The 27,304-nt window shown below is 34.0% G+C and overlaps 3 protein-coding genes across 3 annotated transcripts in view; 1 reads left to right on the top strand and 2 right to left on the bottom strand.

Moving 5' to 3' along the window:
• LOC125831174 (ethanolamine-phosphate cytidylyltransferase-like) overlaps nt 1-27,304 on the bottom strand; it is a 912,135-nt gene that overhangs the window by 364,135 nt on the left and 520,696 nt on the right. The gene's annotated exons all lie outside the window — the stretch shown is intronic.
• LOC125831181 (peroxidase 3-like) lies at nt 5,379-6,977 on the bottom strand. The gene is made up of 4 exons (XM_049510369.1): nt 6,695-6,977; nt 6,405-6,602; nt 6,154-6,316; nt 5,379-5,987 (listed from the first exon to the last, which is right to left on the bottom strand). Exons 1-4 carry the CDS (start codon nt 6,896-6,898, stop codon nt 5,569-5,571), a joined length of 984 nt encoding a protein of 327 aa, XP_049366326.1. The 5' UTR covers nt 6,899-6,977; the 3' UTR covers nt 5,379-5,568.
• LOC125831182 (peroxidase 3-like) lies at nt 13,804-15,730 on the top strand. Its single transcript, XM_049510370.1, has 4 exons — nt 13,804-14,065; nt 14,588-14,785; nt 14,872-15,034; nt 15,134-15,730. Exons 1-4 carry the CDS (start codon nt 13,862-13,864, stop codon nt 15,550-15,552), a joined length of 984 nt encoding a protein of 327 aa, XP_049366327.1. The 5' UTR covers nt 13,804-13,861; the 3' UTR covers nt 15,553-15,730.

Below are 27,304 nucleotides of genomic sequence, written 5' to 3' on the forward strand. Positions count from 1 at the left end.
GGGTGAGGAGGAAATCAGCGAGGCTGTGGAGGTCGGGAAATGGTAATGCAGGCAGAGGTACCATGCATCCAGGCATGGAAGTCTCCCGTCATGAGAAAAGGGCTCAGTGTTATGCCTTTCTGGGCAAGACCGAGGCAGAGACGTCTGATGCAGTGATCACATGTACTGTTCTTGTCTGTGACCGGATGGCTAATGTGTTATTTGAATAGGGTTCTACTTATTATTATCTGTCCGTGCAATTTGCCTCAGAGTTTGATATGATTTGCGATATACTTGATGACCCATCCATGTTTCTACCCCCGTTGGAGAGTCTATCATAGTCACCCATGTCTATCGTGCTTTTCCTATCTTGTTTATGGGTTTTCAGGCTTGGGCTGATTTGCTGATTTGGGATATGACTGACTTTGATATAATCTTAGACATGACTTGGTTGTCCCCCTATTATGCTTTGTTAAATTGTATTGCAAAATCTGTGACTCTAGAGATCCCCGGTAGGAAAAAAATATAGAGGGAAAGGGTGTACAAGCCTAAGCCAGCTAAGATCATATCCTCCATTATGGCTAGGAAACTGGTGGGGCAGGGTTTTTTGGCTTATTTGGTTCATATTCGGGATGTTGAGGTTGAGTCTCCTTCTATTGAGTCTATTCATGTGGTGTCAGAATTTAGAGAAGTGTTTCCTACTGATTTTCCTGGTATGCCTCCGCATAGAGATATAGATTTCTGCATTGATTTAGAACCTAGTACTCGTTCCATTTCCATCCCTCCATATCGTATGGCTCCGACAGAATTAAAAGAGCTTAAGGCTCAAATCCAAGAACTTCTTGCTAAATTATTCATCCGTCCTAGTGCTTTACCATGGGGTGTTCCTGTCTTGTTTGTTAAGAAAAAGAATGGCAGTATGAGAATGTGTATAGACTATCATCAATTGAATAAGGTTACCATTCGAAATAAGTATGCATTGCCCCTGATAGATAATCTTTTTGACCAATTGCAGGGTGCATCAGTTTTCTCTAAGATTGATTTAAGGTATGGTTACCATCAGTTGACCTGAGGATATACCAAAACTGGCATTTAGTACCCGCTATGGGCACTATGAGTTCCTAGTTATGTCGTTCGAGTTGACAAATGTGCATGCACCGTTCATGAGTTTGATAAATGGGGTGTTCAAACCCTTTCTTGATTTGTTTGTTATAGTGTTTATTGATGAAATTTTGGTTTATTCGAGAAGTAAGGAAGAGCATGTTGACCATCTCTGTATTGTTCTGGGTGTTCTTGGGAAACAAAAGTTGTATGCGAAATTTTCTAAGTGCGAATTTTGGTTGACTTCGGTTGCCTTTTTGAGGCATGTAGTTTCAAAGAAAGGGGTAATGGTAGATCCCCAAAAGATTGAAGCGGTTAAGAATTGGGTTCGGCCTAGCTCTGTGACTAAAGTTTGGAGTTTGTAGGGCTCGCTAGCTACTATCATCGGTTTGTGAAGAACTTTACTTTTATTGCCGCGACTCTGACAAGGTTGACCAAAACGGAGGTACCTTTTGAATGGACTAAAAAAATGAGAGGAGAGCTTTCAAAAGCTCAAGACCCTCCTGACCACAACACATATTCTAGCACTACCGATGGAAGGTAAAGATTTTATTGTTTATTGTGATGCTTGACATTTGGGTTTGGGTGATATGTTAATGTAGGATAAAAATGTTATAGCTTATACATCACCGCAGTTGAAGGGCATGAGAGGAATTACCCCACACATGATTTAGAGTTGGCAGCGGTAGTGTTTGCTCTTATGATCTGGTGGCATTACCTCTATGGTGTCAAGTGTGAGGTGTTTACTGATCATCGTAGTCTACAACATGTGCTTACTCAAAAGTACCTGAATTTGAGACAGCGAAGGTTGATGGAGTTACTCAAGGATTATGATGTGACCATAAAATATCATCTGGATAAGGCTAATATGGTGGTAGGTGCGTTAAGTCGGAAGGTGGTGAGTATGGGTAGTCTAGCTTGCTTGAGTGTATCCAATTGACCTTTGGCTAAGGAAATTCAAACCTTGGAATCTAAGTTCATGCAGTTGGGCATCTCAGAGAAAGATGGGGTGTTAGCTAGCATTAAAGTAAGGGCCACGTTCATTGAGGAGATCAAGGCTAAACAGTTTGAGGATGAGCATTTGAAAGAGCTCAGAAATAAAACAGTGTTTGGCAAGGCACAAGAGACCACTCTTGATGTGGGAGGTGTGCTCAGTTTTAAATGAATTATTTGTGTTCCTAGAGTGGGCGACTTGATTCAGAATTTATTGGCAGAATCCCATGGGTCACGGTATTCCATTCATCCGGGTGTGACCAAGATGTATCGAGACTTGAAGCGACTATATTGGTGGTCAGGCATGAAGATGGATATAACGGAGTTTATGGCTAAGTGTCAAAATTGCCAACAAGTAAAATATGAGCATCAAAGGCCGGCAGGTTTGCTTCATAGAATGCCAATTCCAAAATGGAAGTGGGAAATAATAGTTATGGATTTCGTGGTTGGTCTTCCCAAGACTTTGGGGAAGTTTGATTCTATTTAGGTAGTGGTTGACAAATTGACTAAGTCAGCCCATTTTATTCCAGTCAGAATAAATTATAATGCTCAGCAATTGGCTAAGGTGTATGTAAAAGAGATAGTAAGGCTGCACGGGGTGCCCCTTTCTATCAGACCGTGGTACGCAGTTTACATCCAAGTTTCAGAGGAAATTACATGATGAATTGGGCACACAACTCACTTTTAGTACAACTTTCCATCCACAGACAGACGGACAATCGAAAAGGACTATTCAAGTGTGAGAAGACATGTTGAGGGCATGTGTGATTGACTTTGGAGGACATTGGGATAAGTTCCTACCTTTATGCGAGTTCTCTTATAATATTAGTTACCACTCCAGCATTGATATGGCACCATTTGAAACACTGTATGGGAGGGGATGTAGATCACCCATAGAATGGTTTGAGGCTGGAGATGTGACACATTTGTGGGTCAATTTAGTGAAGGATGCTCAAGATAAAGTGAGGAGTATTCAAGCTAAGCTTTTAGCAGCCCAAAGTAGACAGAAGAAGTATGCAGACCATAAGGTAAGAGGCATGGAATTTCATACTGGTGAGAAAGTTCTTCTTAAGGTATCACCAATGAAAGGGGTAATGAGATTCGACAAGAAGGGCAAGCTTAATCTCTGATGCATTGGTCCCTTTGAGGTCCTTGACTGTGTAGGGCTAGTGGCTTATAGATTGGCTTTACCTCCTAACCTATTGGGAGTTCATCCGGTATTTCATGTGGCCATGTTGAAGAGATATCATGGAGATGGGGATTACATCATAAAATGAGACTCATTTGTGTTAGACAAAGACCTTCAGTATGAGGAGGAACCAATTGCAATTCTTGATCGTGATGTCCGGAAGTTAATGACCAAAGAGATTAAGTCCGTGAAAGGTCAATGGAAGCATCGTCCAGTTGAGGAAGCTACTTGGGAAATCGAGAAGGACATGCAAGACAAGTATCTCCAATAGTTAGTCGATTCAAGTACTACTCTACTCTCACTTTAGTCATTTTTTTCTAATTTGTCACTCGGGGACGAGTGATGGGTAAATTGGTATCTATTGTAACGATTTGTTCCCGTCATTATAGAAAAGCCAACGGGGAAATATTTTGGGCCGAAAAACTTTTTGGTAGTAACTTGAAATTTCGCAACCTAGTCCAGATTTGGACGAAATGGGAGTCAGTGAGGTCTAGGGAAATTTGGTAACAAATGGGAGATCTAATTATGAATTTGAGCACATGAGTAGAAAGCTAAGACCTTAAGAAACCCGTACGACTTTACAAAATCAAATTTGGGAGAGTAAAACTCCTAAAACTGATCTTAGCGTGAACGGGTATTTTCTGAGTGTCATGGGATAAAGATGTGTTGTTAGATAGGGGTTTGGAATTCTTAAATTAGCTCATTGTTTCCGTGTAAGCCACCAAGGCAAGATTTTCCCGCCATGGCGGGGCCGCTGTAGCGGGATGAGGTCCGTTATAGCGGGACAGTCGCGACTTAAGTCGGAAATAAACCCCAAAAATGTCATTATTCAGCAATTTTCATTTTTGAGAGCTAGGAGACGACCCCAGACGAGTTCTTAACAGTTTATTACTTCATTTTAATGCAGGTATGTATGCGAATGTTGCATTATTGATAACACTAATTGTAAATGAGTATGATTGAATAATTGTATGCCATGAATTAACACTTGATTATATGATTATGAGAATGTACATTGTGATTGTGATTGTGCCTTATTGAATGGATCAGATGTTACGTTCCAACACACTAACTTGGATCGTGTGCCACGTTCTAGCGCATATATGGGATCGGGTGTCACGTCCGGCACACTAACTTGGATCGAGTACCACGTACCGATACACTAACAGTTTGGGTGTGGGTTCAATGAGAGGACCATTGACTTGTCATATTGATGTATTTTGAGAATGTGGAACTGTTCATTGATCCTGAAAAGATGACTGATATTGTACATGTTCGGTATATGCCTGTTTTATTATGTTGTGATTATTTACATATGTTTCACTTATTGGGATAGCCACGTGATCCTACTAGTATATTGTGGTTGTGTACTGATACTGCACTTGCTCTTTCTTTGTTGAGTACATGAAATCTTTAGGCGGCTACTGACAGACCTCGTTTAGAAGACCAGTGATCGATTCGAATTCAAGGGTGAGCCAGTTCTTCTAGGCTGCCATGAGTTTTCGTTATGTTTAGTTCATTACTATTCGGACTTAGACTAGTGCTTTAGATTTTCTTATGTTTGATTGGGTTGTACCCATTTCCTTTAGACTTATGGTTCCTTGTTAGAGTTTTGGTACATTGACTTTCAGGTTCTAAAGAATAATTTCTGCAATGTTTTGTTAGTCATTGTTAGATCTTTTGGAGTTTATGGGAACTCTATTTGACTCTTGCATTTAAATCTGCTTCCGTATCTTTAAATGCCTAGTAATTGATTAAGTTGTGTAGTTCTTGGGTTAACTAATTAGTATTAATGCATGGTTTTCCCACCGGAGGGTTAGTGTAGGTGTCAATCACGACGGTCTGAGTTGTGACATTAAGGGCTTTATAAATTTGGATAGAATAAATTTAGCCACCCTCAGATAAAAAAGAACAAAGGATGTCAACCTTATTTTTAACCTCCTTAGATTCAAAGCCAGTAACTTCCCTTGCCTTTGTATAGGCTTTTTTTTTTTTTTTGCGAAGTGCTCCTTAAGCACCAAGGTTACAAGTTTGGTATGCCAAACTTCCAAGTGTGTATCCTTATCTCATCAAGGAATGAAAGATCAAATTTTGTTTTTAAAAAAAATGAAGAGCCTTTTATGCCTTGATAAGAAGAAGAAGGAATTGCATATACATTCAACATTTATTTAAACAATCAAGTCACGCAGTAGAACAAAAATCGGAATGATAACAAAAGGAACATGATGAAGAAAAAAATGCAAAAGGAACAATATGTATCATTAATGATACATATTGCCCCAAACCGAAAGAACCAAAGACTCCTCTTAACTATTCACAACCGCACAATGCTTTCTAATTTCACCATCAGAACCTGTTTTAACTTCAATCCTTCCCATTTTCTCCATTGATTGAGCAAATTCAGCATAAAACTCTTTAAGTGATCCCGCGACAAGTTGGTCGATGTATGACTTCGTTGTTGTACTTGTTGTTAGGGCTGCATCGGACTGGAAGAGTCCTCTCCTTTTGAGTAAAAGCTTGTAATAGCTAAGATCAAATGTCCTGAAACTCCCTGGATCCATTTCGACTATTGTTGTGTTATCGTTAATTGATTTGCATTTATTGGCCTTAAGGTTGGCTGCATATTCACTATCTAGAGATGGATCTTCAGTACCAAAAGTTCCAGTAAAATTATATAGACGCGTTGAGAATGACGAGCAATGAGAAACTCCAATAGTGTGAGCACCTGAAATAATTTTTTCCATGGTAACTATTGTTAAGACCCATAGAGTGGTGCATATAGTCACAATTTTTGACTTGTAAGTATGATTGGTCCTTAACATTATATTCAATACCTATGTGGCAAGGTAGGACCAAAATATAAGTCAGAAAAAGTAAAAAATTTGACTTACCAGATAATAAGACCAAGTCTTTGAGGTCAAGACCCTTCTTAGCAAAATCATTCTGGAGAGTGGAAAAGTTACTAGTTGGAGCTGGAATGTCTGTTAAGGTTTCTGAAGCATTAGAGATTCTTCCATCTCTTCTTCCTGTTGGTACACTCCATGAAGGACCTCCCTATATATCATGCCCAAAAATATATGAATTAAAATGGTCATACATAACAAATAAAATAAATTGTAAAGTTCAAGTTGAATTGGCTTACTGTGACCACAACAGAGTCTCTAGCAACTAAGGCAACAATATCAGCACAAGAGACAACTCCAGGGCATTCATCTTCAATTATTTTCTTCACATTATCAATGAATGAGAAACCTCTAAGTGTCAGATTTGGGATACCAAATTTTTCAGTTTGGTTTCCTGTACTTGAAGTGAAATTCAACAACACAGATGCATCACATCCCTACAATAACCAAAAAAACAATTAATTGATTCTCATCCTGAAAAAGTAAGACATATAAATTGAAACGACAAAAGTAATTAATAATTTCGTACCCTAACAAAGCAATCATGGAAATGCATTCTGATTAAGGCAGCAGCAAGAGATGGAGCATTTGGAATGTGTTTATGGACATAGTCTAAAATGATCTTCTCTGCTTTTGGACAACTCTTGGCATAGAAGTTTTGTTGTAATTGAGCATTGCTAGACACTAAGATACACATCAATATTAGAGGACACAAATACCCAAATGTAGCCATTTTGTTTCTTATCTTCAAAATAGATAGAAACTAATTTTTTTTTTCTATGTTGTGTCTGTGTTACACATACATCAACTCCAAAAGGAAATTTATAGGCACTAGGCATTGAACAAAGTAACTAACATGTGCTTTTGTTTGTTTGATTGATTGATTAATTAGTTACAGTCTGTCTATTGTTGTACTCTTTCAGTAAGAAATATTCATATTTTGTTTAGGCATCTTCCCTCTTTTATGCATAAATACTCCCACTAGTATCCTTCATGTTACCTAAGGTTAGGATTAGACATATATGGAGGACAGTAAATAAGTGTGTCGATTTTCTAGCAAATAATGGCCACAAATATGAAGTCTCTAATACTCTACAATTATTTGCCCTAAAATGATCTTTAGCGATAATTAGTCAATGGTAACAACTTAACTATCACTAAATATATATTTTTGTAGACGCAATTAACAGTTTTTGTAAATGTCTGTAAAACCTACAACGACATTGGATCCAATGATATACTAATGCGGTAAATATTTTAACTTTTTTTTAATATGCATATTATTGCCGCTAAAAGATGTTTTTGTTATAGTGAATGCACTTAATTAATGACATAAAATTTGTTCTAGTAGATTTAAGTCCGGTTGTTTTTGAACACTTTAAGAACTTTATTTAATTTGTACTTTTTCCATTTTACCAACAACAAAAAAAACTCGTAGTTTTCATATATATGTCTAACATGATTAATCCTGAATTTAGACATTTTACGTGAGTTCTTATATATGTATTTAACTCTATATATACTTGTTTTTCGCGCACATGTAAAAACGAAATCTTTGCGTTTTATCATTTTCTTGATCACTTTAATTATTTCTTGTTTTTATGAGTGGCATTATTGGAATTGAAAAAATAGAAAAACTCACCTGCTCCTGATCAAATTGTATCAGAAATATGTAGGAGCCAGGAGCTATCAATATGAGTTGTGGTGTAGTGGTGAGACTACTTCACTTTTAATCAGAGTTCTCAGGTTCTAGCACTGGGTATGGAAAAAAATCTTGTTGGGAGCGTCACCCCCGAATGAGCCCTGCAGTGCGCGATTCAAATTTAATCAAAACTCCAATGTGGACTAAGAACACTGAGCGAGAAAAAAATAATATGTAGGAGCTATATACCATAGCAGCCCGGACAACTCATAAATATTCTCATATGCAAATATGCCTTTGGCATATGTCCACATCAATTCATTATTGCTTTGCCACTTGTTTGACGTTTTTCAAAATTGATACAGTTAGATAAAGGTTTACTATATAAATTGTTCAAACTATAACAATTAACAACTATTTGCAAGTCGAAAAACTGTTTTATTTTCAAAAATTAGAACATGGACTTTTAGTATAGTTTTAAATATCGAAATTTTAAAATGTTGAGTTGATCTAATTCAATTAAGTTTCTTTTGAATTTCGAAAAACGAAAAATGAAAGGATGGAAGTAGTTATTAACGGGTTGTATCAAGCAATTGCTGGCAGATAAGTCATTGATTGTATTCTCATAATTAAATAATTGGGTTCAATTGACAGAGTTTGTTTTCCTTGTTGTATACAAGGGTGGGGGACCTTCATGTTTCTATTGGGTTTATAAACGCAAACTTTTATATTCGGTCTATCTTTATGTGTTTACTATACTAAAAAATATTTAGTTATTCAATAATATTTATCTACTTTGAAAGATAATTTATTCTTTTGTGTATGTTTTATTATATAAGGAGCTAGCTCATGAGGGAGGATTGCACAAGTTTATATAAGGAGACCACTAGTTCATTTCGAGACTTTTACCCACTCTAACACCTCTTTCACGGTCAAGCCCAATTGAAACATGGACTAAGAGTTCAAACAGAGATAGACCTGACTCTAATACCATATAAAGATAAGGCACATGGGCCTATTTCAAACTCTAAAAGTTAGCTCATGAGGGGACGATTGACCAGGTCCATGTAAGGACATCACCGGTCCATTCCTCAATCAATGTGAGACTTTTACCCAATCTAACATCAATATCTAATACATTTCTCAAAGCATCAATAATGAACAATAATTATTCCTATTATTTATTGTTTCTTTAAAGGTTAATGTAGTAATATCGCTCATAATATTTATTGTTTCTTAAGTTGTGTGTCAAGTCAATAATGAACAACTATTATTGGATAGAAGGAGTATTAACTAAAACATTAGTTATTACTCCTCGTTCCTTTTTAGTTGTTATGTTGCACTTTTTGTGAGTCAATTTAACGAATATTCAAAGCCAAATTAGATTATATTAATTCGATATTTTAAAATAAATTTTAGAAATTAAAAACTTATACAGAACATCTATAAAATGCAACTTTTTTCATATCGATATGATGAAAACATACATCGTAAGATGTTAGTCAAAATTAATATGGTTTGACTCTAAAAAACTATGACAACTAAAAAGGAATAGGGATAATTATTTTTAAAATAATCGCTAGATTACATATGCAAATCACATGCATTAAACCTCTTTATATATATATATATATATATATATATATATATATTGATTGATTAATTGAAAAGATAAATCATAAATCAAATAAACTATTTAGGTAAAGATTTCTTTTTGAATCATTCATATAGTGCAGTCTACTAATCTTTAAATCATTAAAACATTCACCTAATATAGTAGTGACTTTTTACCGCTATTCTCTATCAGTACAATCACATAACCCCATAGTGCCACTTCCACCGCGCAATAAAGAGGGTTCGCCTCTTCGCGGCGAAATCAAAATTTTAATTATATGGGTTCTGAATATAATTATAATAATAATTTTAAGTGTAAATAATTGAATTTAAAATTTAATATTTATAAATATTTAATAAACTCTTAATATAAAATACATTATTTAAATAAAAATTACTTAGTTCGACCGAACTTGGCTACTAGCTCCACCCTTGCAATTAGACTTTTCTAAATGAGACAGGTCTAGTAATTAATTACTCCCTCCGTTCCATTTTATGTGAGGTAGTTTGACTCAGCATGGAGTTTAAGAAAGAAAAGAAGACTTTTAAAACTTGTGGTCCAAAATGAATGATAGAAATTTGTGTGGCTGTAAATTGTTTCATTAAGGATAAAATAGACATTTTATAGTTAAATTGTTACTTAATATAGAAATGTGTTATTCTTTTTTGGACTGATTAAAAAAAAAAAAATCACATTGGGACAGGACAGAGGGAGTAATTAATTCCCAACTACTACAATCACCTGAATATACCACTACTATGTTAGAAAATTATCAAGTTGTCTTATTAACATCTTTGGATTAATTATTTCCTATGCTCAAACTCATGTTTTGCTGATTAACGTTAATTCATCTCATAATACTTTGTGTGTCACATCGAGCTTTAAACGCTTATACTTTGACAAATAATTAGGAAAATACCAAATTACTATCTTTTGATTGGTCCATCGCTTTTTTTCTATCTTCTATAGCAATAACTAGTATAATGAATCAGGGTTCGAGTGAATTCAGTAATAGACGCATGTTGAATTGTTGATATTCCAATCACCCTTCTGATTTCAAGGAGAGTTTATAATGCTTTAAGTTGAATACAAATATTTGTTTACTTAAAAAAATGAATTTGAATAATAACTAAACCAATTATGATTAATATATACTAGTAGCTTACACAAGCTAATTGATATTTCTAAATGTATTTGATTTAATGTGCTCTACTCATATGTTATCTTTCAACCCTGAGGGGTAGCTCAGCTGGTAAAGGCCTGGGACAAAGTCCTTCAGGTCGCCGGTTCGAGCCCCAGCAGGGCCACTGGAGGCATTACAAACCGGCCGTGTCTCCAGGGCCCCGTGGAACTAACCGTGGTGGACCCGCCTTGAAACAGCGGGACCCGGTGGGTATAGCTAGTCGGGTTCGCAAAGCGACGCCCGGAAACCACGGTAAAAAAAAAAAAAAAAAAAAAAAAAAAGTAGAAAAATAGATTCAATAGTTAACAGATTTGACATGCAAAATTAAATCATATTTATTATATATATGAGCTGTCCTGGCTGCTAAGGCCGTAGCAGGTATTAGTGATACAACTTGCGCCTCGCAAAAAAGATATTCCTTAATACTTTTGTCATAATTAACCTCAAGTGTTTGACGATATATAGAGTTTTTTAAAAATAAATAAATAAAATAATTCCAAATATATTATAAGAAATTATATAGCAATAAATCATCTTATTAAAAATAAAATAAAATAAAGTAATTTTAAATGAAAATTATTACTAAATATAAAAATGTACTCCCTCTGTTTCATTTTATATGACACTATTTCATTTGATAAACTTTTTTGAAATTTATGATCGGAAATAATCCTTAGATATTTATGTAATTGTAAATAATTTTATTAAGAATAAAAAAGAGATTTTTAAAGTTAAATTTTTAATTATAGTAAAGTAATATTCTTTTTAATATGACTAAAAAAAGGAAAACTTACATAGATCCACTAGTTTAAGAGCTAATTACTTAGATACACTCTATTTTGTAATATTACGTATTTTATCAAATTTTAGTGCTTTCAAATATAATCTGATATGTTCAGATATATGTTTCTCGGGATACATGAGGTCAAAATTAGGTGTAATTTGTTTTACATACATTGTATACAAATGAATTTGCATGTATCGGTGATACATAACAAGTCTCGTTCGCCTCCCTCACCTCTCTCCCATATCGCTCGCCACTCTCCTATGTATCTAGTATCCCAGATACATGTGAATCACGCCAGAAACATACCAATACATATATCTAGTGTGATTCGCATGTATCTAAGATACATAATAAAATCTCGCTCGCCTCCTTGTTAATCTAGTTCTCCTCTCTCAATGATATGATCGTGACCTTGATATAGAGCTGGAACTGCTAGCTAGGATGAATGGGCTAACCATGGATATGATGCCAGAAATAGACCGATTTTATATCACCCTTCAATTCGAATTAGCAAAAGCAATGTCTCCTTTTATAATATGTATTCCAAACATTCATGATTTAGATGTGAATGAGTCGAATGAATTATCACTCGGTCTATTAGTGAACCATCTCTCCAGGGATTGTGAAAGATGTTCTACTAGAAATATTCTTGTTATTGCTTCGACTCATATTCCCCAAAAAGTGAATCCCGCTCTAATAGCTCCGAATGAATTAAATACGTATATTAAGATACGAAGGCTTCTTATTCCACAACGACGAAAACACCTTTTCACTCTTTCATATAATAGGGGATTTCACTTGGGAAAGAAAATATTTCATACTAACTGATTTGGGTCCATAACCATAGGTTCCAATGCACGAGATCTTGTAGCGCGCTATCAATGAGGTCCTATCGATTAGTATTGCACATAAGAAATCAACTATAGACACTAATACAATTAGATCCGCTCTTCATAGATAAATTGGGAATTTTCGATCCCATGCAAGATCGGTTCAGGATCATGGGATCCTTTTCTATCAGATAGGAAGGGCTATAGCACAAACTGCACTTCTAAGTAATTGTCTTGTAACTGGTAGCAAAAATACATGTATCGCGTGTATCTTTCTCAATATATGATAGGAAACCGTTAATTAGTGATAAAATACGTACATAATATTTTAAAATTATAAGTAATAATAATATATATATGATACCCCTCCCCCCCCCCCTCAAAAAAAAGAATGTCACGAAACGGAGAAAATATATATTTAAAAAGATACTCCCTTTGTCTCGGTTCACATGAAATCCTTGACTGGACACAAAATTTAATTTTTTTTTATTAAATTTATAATTTAAAATAAATTAAATTATGTAATTATAAATCATCTTATTAAAATAAAAATTTTAAAGTTGAGTTATTACTACTAGTACTAAATTTTAAAAAAATTATTAGTATTATTTTGAAACAGATCAAGAAGAAAAATATTACAACCTATAAAGTAGGACAAGAAGAAAAATATTTCCAGGAGCAGGTGAGATTTTTGAATTTTCAATTCCAATAGCAGCCATTAAAGCTAGAAATAATTGGAGAAACAAAGAAAAGAACAAACACGACATTTCATTTTTTCTTACGTGTAAGAACAATTATTCAACCGCTTCAATTTATTTTCTATATTATGATTCCGTATATATATATACATATAGAGAGAGAGAGAGTTTAAGAAGAAAAAAAACACCTTTGAAATCATAATGTTTGTTTAGTTATAAAATATTAAAACTTGTAATTATAAACATATATATCATTATATTTTGTGACTATGAAAACTTCTAATCTACGAAATTTGATTAAAATTTTGTTATTCTTTTTGAACGAACTAATAAGAAATAATGTCAAAACAAAAGTTAAATGGAGGGAGTAATAGTGTGCATTTAGTATGATGAAAGTCATTTTCTAGAAAATAATTAATCTGAAAAATATTTTTCGATGTCTTGGTTTATAGGGTGGAATTTGTTTTTCTTTTTGAAAAGACATTGATTAAAGATTGGTAATAATACTTAAAATAAGATAAAAGGTAGCTCGGTGTACTAAGAGCTTCCGTTATATACAGAGTCTCTGAGGAAGGATCGAATAACATAAGTTTTTTTATTTTCTATATTCTTACCCTACATTTCTAACTTAAAAATAGGATTATGTCTTAATTTGATTAAAGTTTGGAGTATTAATTAGAGAAAAGGAAAGGCAGGCCCATGTGATTATGAAATGTGAATCTTTCTTACTGAAAGAGTACAACAAGAGACAAACTGTTTAACTAATTATTCAATCAAACAAATATAAAATTATGAGTATAGTAGTACTATAAGTACATGTTTGGTTAGTTTTGTCAAATCCTAGTGCCTATAAATTTCCTTTTGGAGTTGATGTGTGTATAACACAAACACAACAAAGAAAAAAAAAAGTAGTACTATCTCTTTTGAAGATAAGAAACAAAATGACTACATTTGGGTATTTGTGTTCTCTAATATTGATGTGTATCTTAGTGTCTAGCAATGCTCAATTACAACAAAACTTCTATGCCAAGAGTTGTCCAAAAGCAGAAAAGATCATTTTAGAGTATGTTCACAAACACATTCCAAATGCCCCATCTCTTGCTGCTGCCTTAATCAGAATGCATTTCCATGATTGCTTTGTCAGGGTAATTATTACTCTTCTGTTTCAATTTAGGCGTCTTACTTTCTTTTTCAATTTTGTTTCAAAATGATTTATTTTTAAAATTTAGCATTCTCTGTTTCAATTTGTTTGTTTTTCTTTCCTTTTTAGTCTGTTTAAAAAAGAATGTTTCTTCCCTTTTTGACAACACTTTAATTTTAACTTTTCATATGACATATTTAAGACGACAAGTTTAAAGGATATTTTAGTACATTTTACAAATCATTAGTTTAAGTCTACAAGATTCAAGTCAAAATAAACAAATTGAAATATGAAAAGTAATTCTTTTAACTTCAACATCTCACATAACATGTTTAACACTATGGTATATTTTGCATGTATTTAGTTAAAGATCATAAAATGCAAAAAGTATTTCTTATTTTTTTTAAAAATTTCTTGTCTAGTCAAACTAAGACACGAAACGGTGAAAGTACTATATCTCGTGGTGTTTAACTAATTGCATTGTTGATGTAATTCTATTTTTCTTTGTTTATTGTGGTGATTGAAGGGATGTGATGCATCTGTGCTCTTGAATTTTACTTCAAGTTCTGGAAGTCAAACTGAAAAAGTTGGTATCCCAAATCTAACCCTTAGAGGTTTCTCATTCATTGATGATATCAAGAAAATAATTGAAGCTGAATGTCCTGGAGTTGTCTCATGTGCTGATATTATTTCATTGGTTGCTAGAGACTCTATTGTGGTCATAGTAAGTCAACAACTTGAACTATCTAATTTTCAATTTATCAAACCATAATATTATATATTTTATATAATCTTGTGCATGATATATAGGGAGGTCCTTTTTGGAATGTACCAACTGGAAGAAGAGATGGAACAATCTCTATTGCTTCAGAAACTTTATCAGACATCCCATCTCCATTTAGTAACTTTTCCACTCTCCAAAATGATTTTGCTAAGAAGGGTCTCGACCTCAAAGACTTGGTCCTATTATCAGGTAAGCCTAAATTATTACTTCTTTCGTTTCATTTTATGTGGTAAATTTGACTGTCTACGAAATTTAAGAATTAAAGGGGGTACTATTACTATGTTTCAGGTGCTCACACTATTGGAGTTTCTCTTTGCACGTCATTTTCAAATCGTCTATACAATTTTACTGGAACTTTTGGTACTCAAGATCCATCTCTAGACAGCGAATATGCAGCTAACTTGAAGGCAAAGAAATGCAAAACAATCAACGATAACACAACAATAGTTGAGATGGATCCAGGGAGTTTCAAGACATTTGATCTTAGCTATTACAAGCTTTTACTCAAAAGGAGAGGACTCTTCCAATCCGATGCAGCATTGACAACAAGTACAACAACGAAGACATACATCAACCAACTTGTCGCGGGATCACTTAAAGAGTTCTATGTTGAATTTGCTCAATCGATGGAGAAAATGGGAAGGATTGAAGTTAAAACAGGCTCAACTGGTGAAATTAGAAAGCATTGTGCCGTAGTGAATAGTTAAGAATTAAGGAGTCTTTGGTTTTGCTTTGTTGGTTGCATGATTTTGAATTGGTATTTGTATATGCCCCGCGTGAAGATGGTTTGGGGCAATATGTTATCATTTATCATGTTCCCTTTGCATTATTTTCTTGTTTCTTGTAATAATCTTGTTCTATCTAATGACTTGATGATTGTTTAAATAAAGGTTGAATCTATGCGGAGCCTGTTTGGATTGACTTAAAAGTTGGTCAAATTTATTTTTAAGTCATTTTTAGCTTTTGGAAGTTTTTGACAAGATTAAAAGTAACTTAAAATAAGTTTTAAATGACTTAAAAAAAAAGTTAAAACCAAAAGTAGGTCTTCCATACTTTTTATTTTTTTACTTAAAACTACTTTTTTTAAGTCAATCTAAACGACTCGCAGTCCTTTATGACTTGATGAGAAATCCTTTATGAATCTTAATTCAGAATCCAATCAAAAACATCCTCACAAAATGACTAATGGCAACAAAAACAAGAAAGAGTTTTGTTTAGATGGAGATTTTCTCTGAACAATTTTAATATTTTCCTTTGGCAAACACTTCCAAAAGCTAAAAATGGCTCGTTGAGGATCTTCAGGATAAGCTTGGAGTTTAAGCAACATCCTTCGCTTTCGCCGTTGTCGTCGATGCCCCTGGATGAGTAGCAACAGATGATCTAGCCGTGGTTGAGGAGAAAACAAAATTTGATGTAGTAATCAATGAAGTTCGGATCCGGCTCCTCTCTATTCTCTTCTCTCTATTTTCTCCAAGTTCCTATTTGGATTAGTGACACATGACATAGGTTAAAATAAATGGTTAAGATTTTAATTTCCCAAAGTAAATCTATAACCATGATTTAATTAATAAATACATTATATATTAAGGAAGAGAACTTCTTTTTCCTATATTTATGGACAAGATAATATGTTGCCATAATTTTTTATACTTAATATATAATGTATTTATTAATTAAATCATGGTTAGAGATTTACTTTGGAAAATTAAATTTAACCATTTATTTTAACATGTGCCATGTGTCACTAATCCAAATAAGAACTTGGAGAAAAATGGAGAGGAGAAATGGATCCATGAAGTTCCTAGTAATGCTAAAAATGCGACTTAAGGAATTGAGGATCAAAATGGGTTGATGAAAGAGTAGACGATTTTGGGTTATATTTTGTGGGTGGGTTTTTTAATAAATTCGGATGGGTTTTGGGTTGACGTTTTTAGATTGCGGCATGCAGGGGCGGACCTACAGTGGTTCAAGTGGGTTCATATGAATCCACTTCGTTGAAAAATAACACTGTATATATATGTATATTTAATCAGTTTTTAAAATTTTATATGTATATATTAAATTTTGAACCCACTAACACAAGTCTGAAGCTTAGCCAAGTGGTTGAGGGGGTTCAATTTCCCCAGCCAGCCCGGGATCGAATCCCCATTGCCACATTTTAGTTTTAATTCATTTTTTTTATATATAAAACGTTCACACACAGTTTTGTCCTCTATGTAGGTGTAACTTTTGTCCTTTTTGTTACTTAGAAACTATAAAAAGTAGAACAACTTTTTGCTTTTACAATTAAAAGTCCAATAATCAACAACTTTTGTCCTTTTTGTTTTTTTTTTTTTTTAAAAAAGAACTCAACTAAAAAGGTACTAATCCCTATTATTCTCAATTCTAAAAATCCTTTTGTCTTCTTCTTTGTTGAAATCTTCTTGAACGTCTCTTACTTTTCCCCCCAAAATTTTGAGCATATTTTTTTGTTGAAGGAAAAAAACTCTCCCCGTCTCTCAAATCTTGCATCAATAGTTAATATCCATCAAGTATGTTTTTCGCTCTTGATTCTAGTCTTTATTTATACATATATGATTATTGTGGTTATTTTTTATTTCTTCAACTAAAAAATCCCTTATCATTCTAAACTCAACTAAAAATTACAAACAATATTAGGTATATTTCTATGTATTCGATTATGAAACTAAGGTTATAATTATTTTGTTTAATATTTTGTTTTTATTTGTTAAATGTTGAATGGAGAGAAATCATTCATAATATTCTTTTATCTTCTTAGTTTATATTGAAGCCTAGTTTTTCGTCCATCTTGTTATTTACCGTCTCATTCATAAGTCAATGTAATTTTTTTTCAAATGTATTAACATTGTTTAGTATAGTCAGATATGTATGTTGTTAGTCTCATAAAAATTACAAATAATATTAGGTATATTTTTATATCTTGAACCCACTTCGTGAAAATCCTGGGTCCGCCACTGGCGGCATGTGTCTAGTCATTAGTAGAAAGGTTATATACGTTCCAAAATTTGGACGGTAAGGATATCAATGTTCTAAAAGTAAAATAAAGGATATTTCTATACCATTTACGATAGTTTGAGAGTATATTTGTCCCTTTTCCCTTTTCCTTTTAATATTAGTTTTCAGATGTAGGCCAATTCGCCAAATCATATAATAATATTATGTTTCTATAATATAGTTTTTGTCATCTAATTTATCACCCACATGATTTGTAATTATAAGATTCCGCTTGATGCCCTGATTACTTTCGAACCCTAACACATTTCAGATGTGCAATTACAAACTGAACATTAGAATATCACTGATAATGAAGACTTCTTCCCAGTGATCAATAAGAAAGTCAAAAAATTACTTGTAAGATCATTTTCAAGATCCTATCTCATAGATTGAATCCTCTCTTGGACAAAATCTCGGAAATTCGGAGTGATTCCATAAAAGAAAGTTTATCACTGAAATGTTTTATTTGCTCAAGGTATCAAGCAATACAACGAACGTGGAAATATGATTATAATTAAGTATTGATATAGATAATACATATAATATAATGTCTATTTGCTCAAAGTATTAAGTTATTTCTAACTTTGTTAAATGCTGTCAAAAATAAAAAAATGACTTAAAAGTATGTTTTAGTCGAACGTGTACAAGGGTCTTGTCTCCTTTATGTCAGAGCCCAGGTAAGTCTGCTAAAACTCTTGTTAATACTTGAAATATCGATACATTGTCCATTGTACTTGTGCCTAACAATCTTCTTCAAATAATCACAACGAAGTTCCTCTATTCCGTTTTACTAATACAACACCACCCAACTATTTGTCGAGTAATTGGTGAAACAAAAAAGGGTTTTAAATGTGTGTAGTGCATGCGCCAATAATACGATAAAAAGTCTATAAAATAATGCTACTTATATAGAGTCTGATGAGAACGGAATTACAGATTATTAGTTAGCACATAGTTAGCTAGAATTAGAGTTCAAAAAGTTAGTTAGAATTAGTTGGTTAAATTTGTTAGTGTGTCAGAGTCAAGTTGGCCAGCTGATTGATCAGTGTATATATATACACAACACGTTGTAATGATTATTCAGTTTTTACATTCAACAATACATTTTCGTTTTCTCTCTGCATGCTCCTCACGTGAGCTCAAACCTCCATTAATGGAGGAAAGCTACTGCTTTCTCAACTTATGTTGTAAGTTTCATCATGGTATCGAAGCCCAGGGGATGACTACGGATTTTTGCATCTACATTGCTTCGTGAGTATTGCATCGATCATTCAAATTTATTTCTTAGCTAGGGTTCGTATCTGAGATGTATCAGTTTTCCTTCAGTTCTCTAGTAAATCTTGTTAATTGTTCCTTCGCTTAAATTTGCATTTCCCAAATTATGACTTCTTCTCACAATTTTATGCCTCGTTTCTCGACTGTACTCAAACATCTCTTCTCGATCATACTCCAAATTCATTCTATGGTTGATATTCCAGCTACTCCTTCAACATTTCAACTCAATTGGACTTGAGTAGTCCTTTCTATTTGCATCCTTCAGAGGATGCAGGTTCAACCTTACTCCATGCAGTCTTTGATGTAACTAGCTACATGTTTTAGAGACGAGCTATTCTCAGCACCTTATCTATTAAAAGTAGCACTGTTTTCATCGACGAAAAAGTTGTAAAACTACATTTTGTAGATCCTTCCTTCATGTAGTGGGAAATGTGTGATGACATGGTGACTTATGGATTCTGAATTCTCTATCACCTGATCTGCGTGATAGTTTGCAATATGTCAATAATGTTATAGAGCTATGGGAATAATTAGAGGATAGGTATGACCATATTAATGGTTGTAAACTATATCAGCTACAAAAGGAGATAAATGACCTTGTGCAAGGCACTTTGGATGTCACCGGTTACTACACAAAAATGAAAACGGTGGGAAAAATGAACACTCTTAATGTTAATTCTCATTGTACTTGTATGTGTATTTGTGGTGGAAAGACCAAAATGCACAAGACTTAACAAGATAGGAGACTCTTACACTTCCTGATGGGGTTAAATGAAATGTACACTGCCATACAAGGCAACATCCTCACGATGACCACACTACCCAGCATGGCACAAACTTCTACTATATTGTCACAAAAAGAAAGACAAAGGGAAGTTAAGCCTCACAATCATACAACCTTAGAATCCATCTCACCAAATACCTATATCTCACCTCACACTGATACAAAGTTAAAAGGTTTCAGAACAAACTACGACTCATCTAGAGAGGGTGCAAGAAGTTCCAAGAACTCCAACAACAACACTGTCTTTAAAGGCAACTTTAGCACTCGCAACAAGTCATGAATATTTTTTTGTGATTTATGAAAACGAACTAGACACGGCAAGGATACATATGCTAAAAACTTCAAGGTTTATCCAAACAATTCTAGACCCTCCAAGGGAAGAAGCTGAGGTTCTGCAACAAATGTGTGCACTTCTTAGGAGTATATGAACCAGAGTGAGGAAGTTCATGAGCTAAGAAGGCCAATGCCATTGAGCCTATCCAAGGGTCAATATGAGCAGATGGTCAACCTTCAAGTAACTTTACAAGTTGGAAATAAAATTGATGGCTTAGGGAAATGTTGAGTTGAGTTTTGAACCTAGCAGTTATACTTGTTTACTATTCTTTAGTTTATGAGATAAGTGATCTATCATGTAAATGTGTTAGACTAACTGTTGGTTCTTGAATCATAGACTCCATAGCATCAAACCACATGACATGACTTACACCAAAAATACCCTCACAAACATTAGAACACTACCATACCCTTCCTTGATCACCTTACCAAATGGATACAAGGTTAAAGCAATTGAAATTTGTGATGATTGTTTAAATTCAGCGGTGACTCTATACAAAGTATTGTCCATACCTAGTTTCAAGTTCAATTTGATATTAGTTCATTGTTTGGCCATTCAACTCAAAGGTATAATTAGTTTTAACAACTCTTGTTGCTTAGTGCAAAGCCTTTCTCTGAAAGTCCTCTGGCACTTGGTAGGGCAAGGAATGGCCTATAGTATCCAAAATACCACAACTGTTGCCCCACCTTCTCGTGGTAACAATGTTTCTCATGTCACTTGTTGTTCTTCTAATTGTTCTTCTCATTGTTAGCATGTTCCTTCTTTAGTACAATGTGAGAAAGTCTTAGTTGGAAGTGAACATTAAGCTTCACCATCATCCAATGTAAAATACTCCCACACATTTAATAAAGAATAATCTTACTTTGTTGATTCTCCTTCATGTTCTGTTGCTAATTCTTCTTCTTTTAACGTTAATTTTGTTCACAGTCATGATCATGATATTGAATTTTTTTGGCATGCTAGATTAGGACATGTACCATTTGTAAAAATAAAGAGTATTTCTACCATACCTATAAACTTTTCCAACAAACAATCTTTTACTTGTGCCATATGTCCTATGGCTAGACAAACCAGAATGCCTTTCCAAGAAAGCAATACCACAACCACTACTAAAGAATTGTCAAAAAACGACGGCCAAAAGCGACGGACTGCGTCGCTTTTAGAGACGGACTGTGTCTCTTTTAGCGACGGACTGAGTCGCTTTTTTACTATTTTTTTTTTGATTTTTTTTTTAAAAAGCGACGTACTGCGTCGCTTTATTTTAATTTTCATTTTTTTTTAATTTCTAAAGGTCGACGCAGTCCGTCGCTTTTCTGGAAATTTATTTTTTGAAAATCCCAGAAAAGCGACGGATAAAAGGACACTATCCGTCGCTTTTCTGGAAATTTTATTTTTAAAAACCCAAAAAAGCGACGGGCAAAACCACGTTGTCCGTCGCTTTTCTGGGTTTTGAAAAAAATTAAAACCCAAAAAAGCGACGGACTAAACCACGCTGTCTGTCGCTTTTTCTGCAATATTTTTGACAGTAGCAGCTCACAGCTTCTGCTACCCACCTGCAAATGCAATTCAATTCAATTCTACACTATTCAGCCCAATCAAACACACACAATTATAAACAATCTAAACAAAACATAAAAAAACAAACTTAAAATAACATTCAAAAGTATCTAAATCATAAATTAAAGACTTATAAAGTCTTTTAAAATTCATTTTAAAATTTCAAAAAGTTCATAAATGTCCAGAGATTTAAACTAGGGAGTGAGATCTACACAATCATCCTCATCACTCTCGTCGTCAGTGTCATCAGGAGTCGAAGTAGTAGGTCGACGAGCGAGGTTCATCACTTGTTCTTTGATTTGCTGAACGGTCTCACTCATGCTTTGTTGTTCAGTTACTCTTTTCCGCTCCGACTCTGCTAGTGCCGCTGTAAGTTTAGCTATTTGATCTGACATAGCAGCAATCTGAACACCATCAAGTGCCTCAGCTTAACGTGACGATCCAATACCTTCTAAGCCTGACTGAAGGCGTCTAACATCATTGCGAGAGCCTAGACCATAGCATCTACCCTTGTGTGTCCCCCCTACCACTTTTTCTTTCCAAATCTGAGTGGACAGTTCAGGTGTCAATTGAACCGAACTATCTAGATTCTCTGCAACGTACTTATGAAAGTCATTTTGCATATTAAATATAAGTATTGACATCAATATATATACATATCATAAATATATTCACTATTGAGATATATTATTCATATTAAATAACTTACAAAAGTTCGTTCGACCCTTTCCTCCACCCACACATCCGGATCCGACTCATTTTCTTTCTTCGTGACATGAGTCTTTTTGAAAACCTCTGGTTCAATGGGAGTGCGTCCCAATTTTTTTTCCTATAAATAAAAACTGAAATTTATAACGATATATATGTATCAACTAATTATTTATTTAAAAGTTTGAATTAGAACTTACCATCTCTCGTGCAATTGTTCCAACCGTCTTTGCACCTCCGGTGTGCAACGAGCCACCTTTAAGATTGCCTCTAGCCATTTTGGCTTGATCTGATATTGCCTTAAACTTGTCTGTGTTCCAATACTGACCCAATTCATCAAAAACATGAGGCAACATCCAACCAGGACGTTCACCACTATCCCAAATGCTCTTTAGCCAGCTAGACAGTCTGGCGGATGCCTTCCTCTCAAATGTGGTCCCAATGACCAAATTGTACCTCGACTCCCAAGTACACATAGTCTGAAAAAAAATTAAATAACGTTAATTAAATCGATAATAAAAAAAAGTAAAGTATACTAAACTTAACTAAAATATATATACCTTAAAGTTATTAAACATCGCCTGGCGTATACTGTTTGAAATCTCGCTCCAAGAGTAATAAGCCTGTGTATAGAGTCTTCTAACACACTCTTTTAAAGCCCGGGCAACATCCTTTGCAAGATGCCACCTGCAAAACACATAATAAATATGTTTGTTCATGAATAATATATTAAAAGTATAATAAATAAATAAAACAAACTAACAAATAGATAACAAAATAAACTTACGATGATCCATCCGACTCAATCATGACTCTACCAAGTTTGTCCTTCTGGCCAGGAGCTAGAGCAGACATTGTATCATGTGGTGTAGCACTAGGTGCAGCTGTAGACGGGGGTGATACATCAGGATGAACAAAACGTTGAGTCAATGGAGGCGTACCGGCCATAGCATCTGACTGCTCTCTACTAGAATCTCCAAGCCTCATGACAGATAACTGAGGAGATGTACCTGTGGGAGATGGAGTACCTGCCAATAAGGGTCGTACTCGACGAATAGCCTGTAAAGGTAGGTCATCGTAGCGTCGTGAAGGAAATGCCTATGAAGTAGATGAAGCACCGATTGGTCGACGACAATTAGGATAATATTGCCGAGGATCCGCCGTACCAAACGGAACAATAAATAAATGAGTGTCATGGTTGATGCGCTCTGGAGCAGAAGAAATAGATCCTGCAATATCCTTAGGATCTATCGGTCTCCTAAACTTCTTCTTCTTCTTAGCCTGTTTAGTCTGGCTAACTCCAAGATGCTCGTGATGTCTATCACGTCACCGCCTGATGACATTTGTATGCAAATTTACATGTATAATATATATAAAAATCATAAATTAAATAAAATTAGTAAAATACACTTACATATGTACTAGCTAGCTTTCATTCTACACTATTCCTCCTCGCTTGTTTCAATTCCATCATTCTCCCATTCTTCCTTCTCAGTTGTTTCATTTTCATTATCGTCCCATTCTTCGTCATCAAATGATTCATTTTCCTCATTCTCGGATATTTCTTCCTTAACATTCAATATCTCATCATCAGATACTTCTTCTAATATGTGTTGAGGATGTTGTAGTGTGGTTTCCAATTCAACATCAACTTGTTGTTGAACAATTGCAACATCATTTTGATACGCCACATCTAAGACATTGTCAATTTCAATTCTTTCCACAGGCTTACTTTTTATTACAATCCACCAATCAGCTTTGTCTCTACGCAATGGATATGAAGCGTAATACACTTGTTTAGCATGTTGTGCAATAATAAAAGGATCATAACTTCTGTATTCCTGGTGTGCTTAACTTCAATTATATTATGTTGATGGTCCACCTTTGTGCCTCTATGTGATGGGTCAAACCACTCACACCGAAACAATACAATCTTCTTATTAGGCGAACCTGAATACCTCACTTCAATAATCTCTTGAATGACACCATAATATTCAATAGTTTGACCAGTACCATCAACAGCACCTTGTATATAGACACCGCTATTATTTTTTCTTGTTCCTAGATACTTCTTCAGTTTGAAACTTAAAACCATTGACACAATACTTATTCATTGCCAGTACTTGAGATTCAGGTCCAAGGGCTACTTTTTTCGCTAATTGCAAATGTTGGACACTTGAGTATTCATCGTAAACCTACGCGATTGTTATTTCAAGTAATATAATTTAGTATAACATGAATATATTATTAAATACTTAGTGATTGCACACTTACATAGTTCCTCAGCCATTTGGAAAATTATGTATAGATGGCTTCATTACCCCATGTGTTTACGAACAAGCTGATTATTTTACATTCAAGTATTTCGTTAGTTAATGATCACTTATTAGTATGTAATTTAATAACATATTTTTAACACTTACTTGACATATGATTGAATCTCTGGGCAATTAAGCAAAATATGTGTCACAGCTGATTACATTTCCATATCAGTGAAGCCTCGCTTTCTACGCTTTTTAGATCCTCGACCATTTTGATTAAAAATTGATATCGGTGTAAAGGACATTTTGATTAAAAATTGATATCAGTGCAAAATATGTGTCACAGCTGATTGCATTTCCTAAAACTAGTTTAGTATTGACAAAACCACATTATTTAATTTAACTTATTTAAACAACTTAACAACTTTTTAACTTGAACTAGTTTAGTTTTGACTTAATTCCAACAACTAAATCCATCAACAAAACCACATTATTTAATTTAACTTATTTAAACAACTTAACAACTTGAACTAGTTTAGTTTTGACTTAATTCCAACAACTAAATTCATCAACAAAACCACATTATTTAATTTAACTTATTTAAACAACTTTATAACTTGAACTAGTTTAGTTTTGACTTAATTCCAACAACTAAATCCATCAACAAAACCACATTATTTAATTTAACTTATTTAAACAACTTAACAACTTTAACTAGTTTAGTTTTGACTTAATTCCAACAACTAAATCCATCAACAAAACCACATTTTTAAATTTAACTTATTTAAATTTAAAGCTAAGTGTCAACACTAGATGGACACAAATCGATCTTGCAAGAAAATCAATTTTGTCATCAATAGGATCAACTAGTGTTGGTACTCATGCTTAACAAATATATTATTTCTAAATTTAAAGCTAAGTGTCAACACTAGATGGACACAAATCGATCTTGCAAGAAAATCAATTTTGTCATCAATAGGATCAACTAGTGTTGGTACTTATGCTTAACAAACAATCGATGGACACAAAAATATTATCATAAAATTAAAGCTAAATATCAATACTAGATGGACACAAACACATTATTGAAAACAATTGTACTTGAACTTTAGAAATTTAGAAGCACCAACCTTATCTCCTACTTTGATGAAAGAAGCAATATAGTCTTGTATCAACGTTTTTAGATGTTGAGCTTCCTCAGTTGCCTAGCACGAAAAGTTCCAAAATTAGTTAAATTTCAAGTTCAAGTTCTAATTTCAAGTTCAAGTTCTAATTCTAAGTTCAAGTTCAAGTTCTAAGTTCAAGTTCTAAGCTCAAGTTCAATTTCTAATTTCAAGTTCAAGTTCTAAGCTCAAGTTCAATTTCTAATTTCAAGTTCAAGTTCTAATTCTAAGTTCAAGTTCTAATTTCAAGTTCTAAGTTCAAGTTCAATTTCTAATTTCAAATTCAAGTTCTAATTCTAAGTTCAAGTTCAAGTTCAAGTTCTAATTTCAAGTTCAAGTTCTAAGTTCTAAGTTCAAGTTCAAGTTCAAGTTCAAGTTCTAAGTTCAAGTTCAACTTCTAAATTCAAGTTCAAGTTCTAATTTCAAGTTTAAGTTCTAAGTTTAACTTCAAATTCTAAGTTCAAGTTCAAGTTTAACTTCAAATTCTAAGTTCAAGTTCAAGTTCAAGTTCATGTTCAAATTCTAAGTTCAACTTCAATAATAATTCAACCTAGTCCTATTTTCAAAATTCAAACTAGTCTTAAAATCACAAATCCAAACTAGTCCTAAAATCCCAATAGACATAATTGATATAGTTAAACCAATAGACATAATTATTTAAGGAAGTGGGAATTACATTCAGATTTATGCTCACATTTTATAATAATCTAATACAATCAAATAAATCAGAAATTGATACGAAATATATATAGCCGAAGGATCAATTTAAAGCATTAATTAGGACATATTTTACATTGGATTCAATAAGGTAAAAAGAATGTTAGGAGCACATTGAAAAATAACGGGCTGGTTCTCAATCAAGACTGAACTTGATAAACAATCACTGATACAGACAATTAAGAATTCACAAATTATTCCAAACCTCAAGATGAACGCCAACATAGGCAAATATTTCAACATTAACAAACACCATAGCATGCTAGATAATTGATTATAAACTAAGGGTCACACACACATAATTTCCAAGAACAGGCAGCCCACACATATAGTAAGAATTCAAAATCTAAAACGAAAAGGTGCAACTATCTCACAATTTACAATATTCCCAGTGACATGCTTAAAATTAAAGTAAAGGAATTTGTACCTGGGATGGATCAGTTAAGAACCGTCTTAAGCTATCCAAATTGTGCAAAGTGATTGCCATTTTCGCCGGAGAAACAGGCGACTGATGGCACTGGAGTTGTTGGCGTTCGCTGGTGTTGTTGTTGCTCGTTGGCGCTGGAGCTTCGCAGTGGCTCGCTGGCCGGAGTTGCTGGTCACGCTGGCACTGCTGCTTTGCCGTGGAATCTCTGGTGGATGCTC

This window comes from Solanum verrucosum, unplaced genomic scaffold (genome assembly GCF_900185275.1).
Source record: "Solanum verrucosum unplaced genomic scaffold, falcon-dt-bn FXZP01000049.1, whole genome shotgun sequence".
Lineage (NCBI taxonomy): Eukaryota > Viridiplantae > Streptophyta > Magnoliopsida > Solanales > Solanaceae > Solanum > Solanum verrucosum.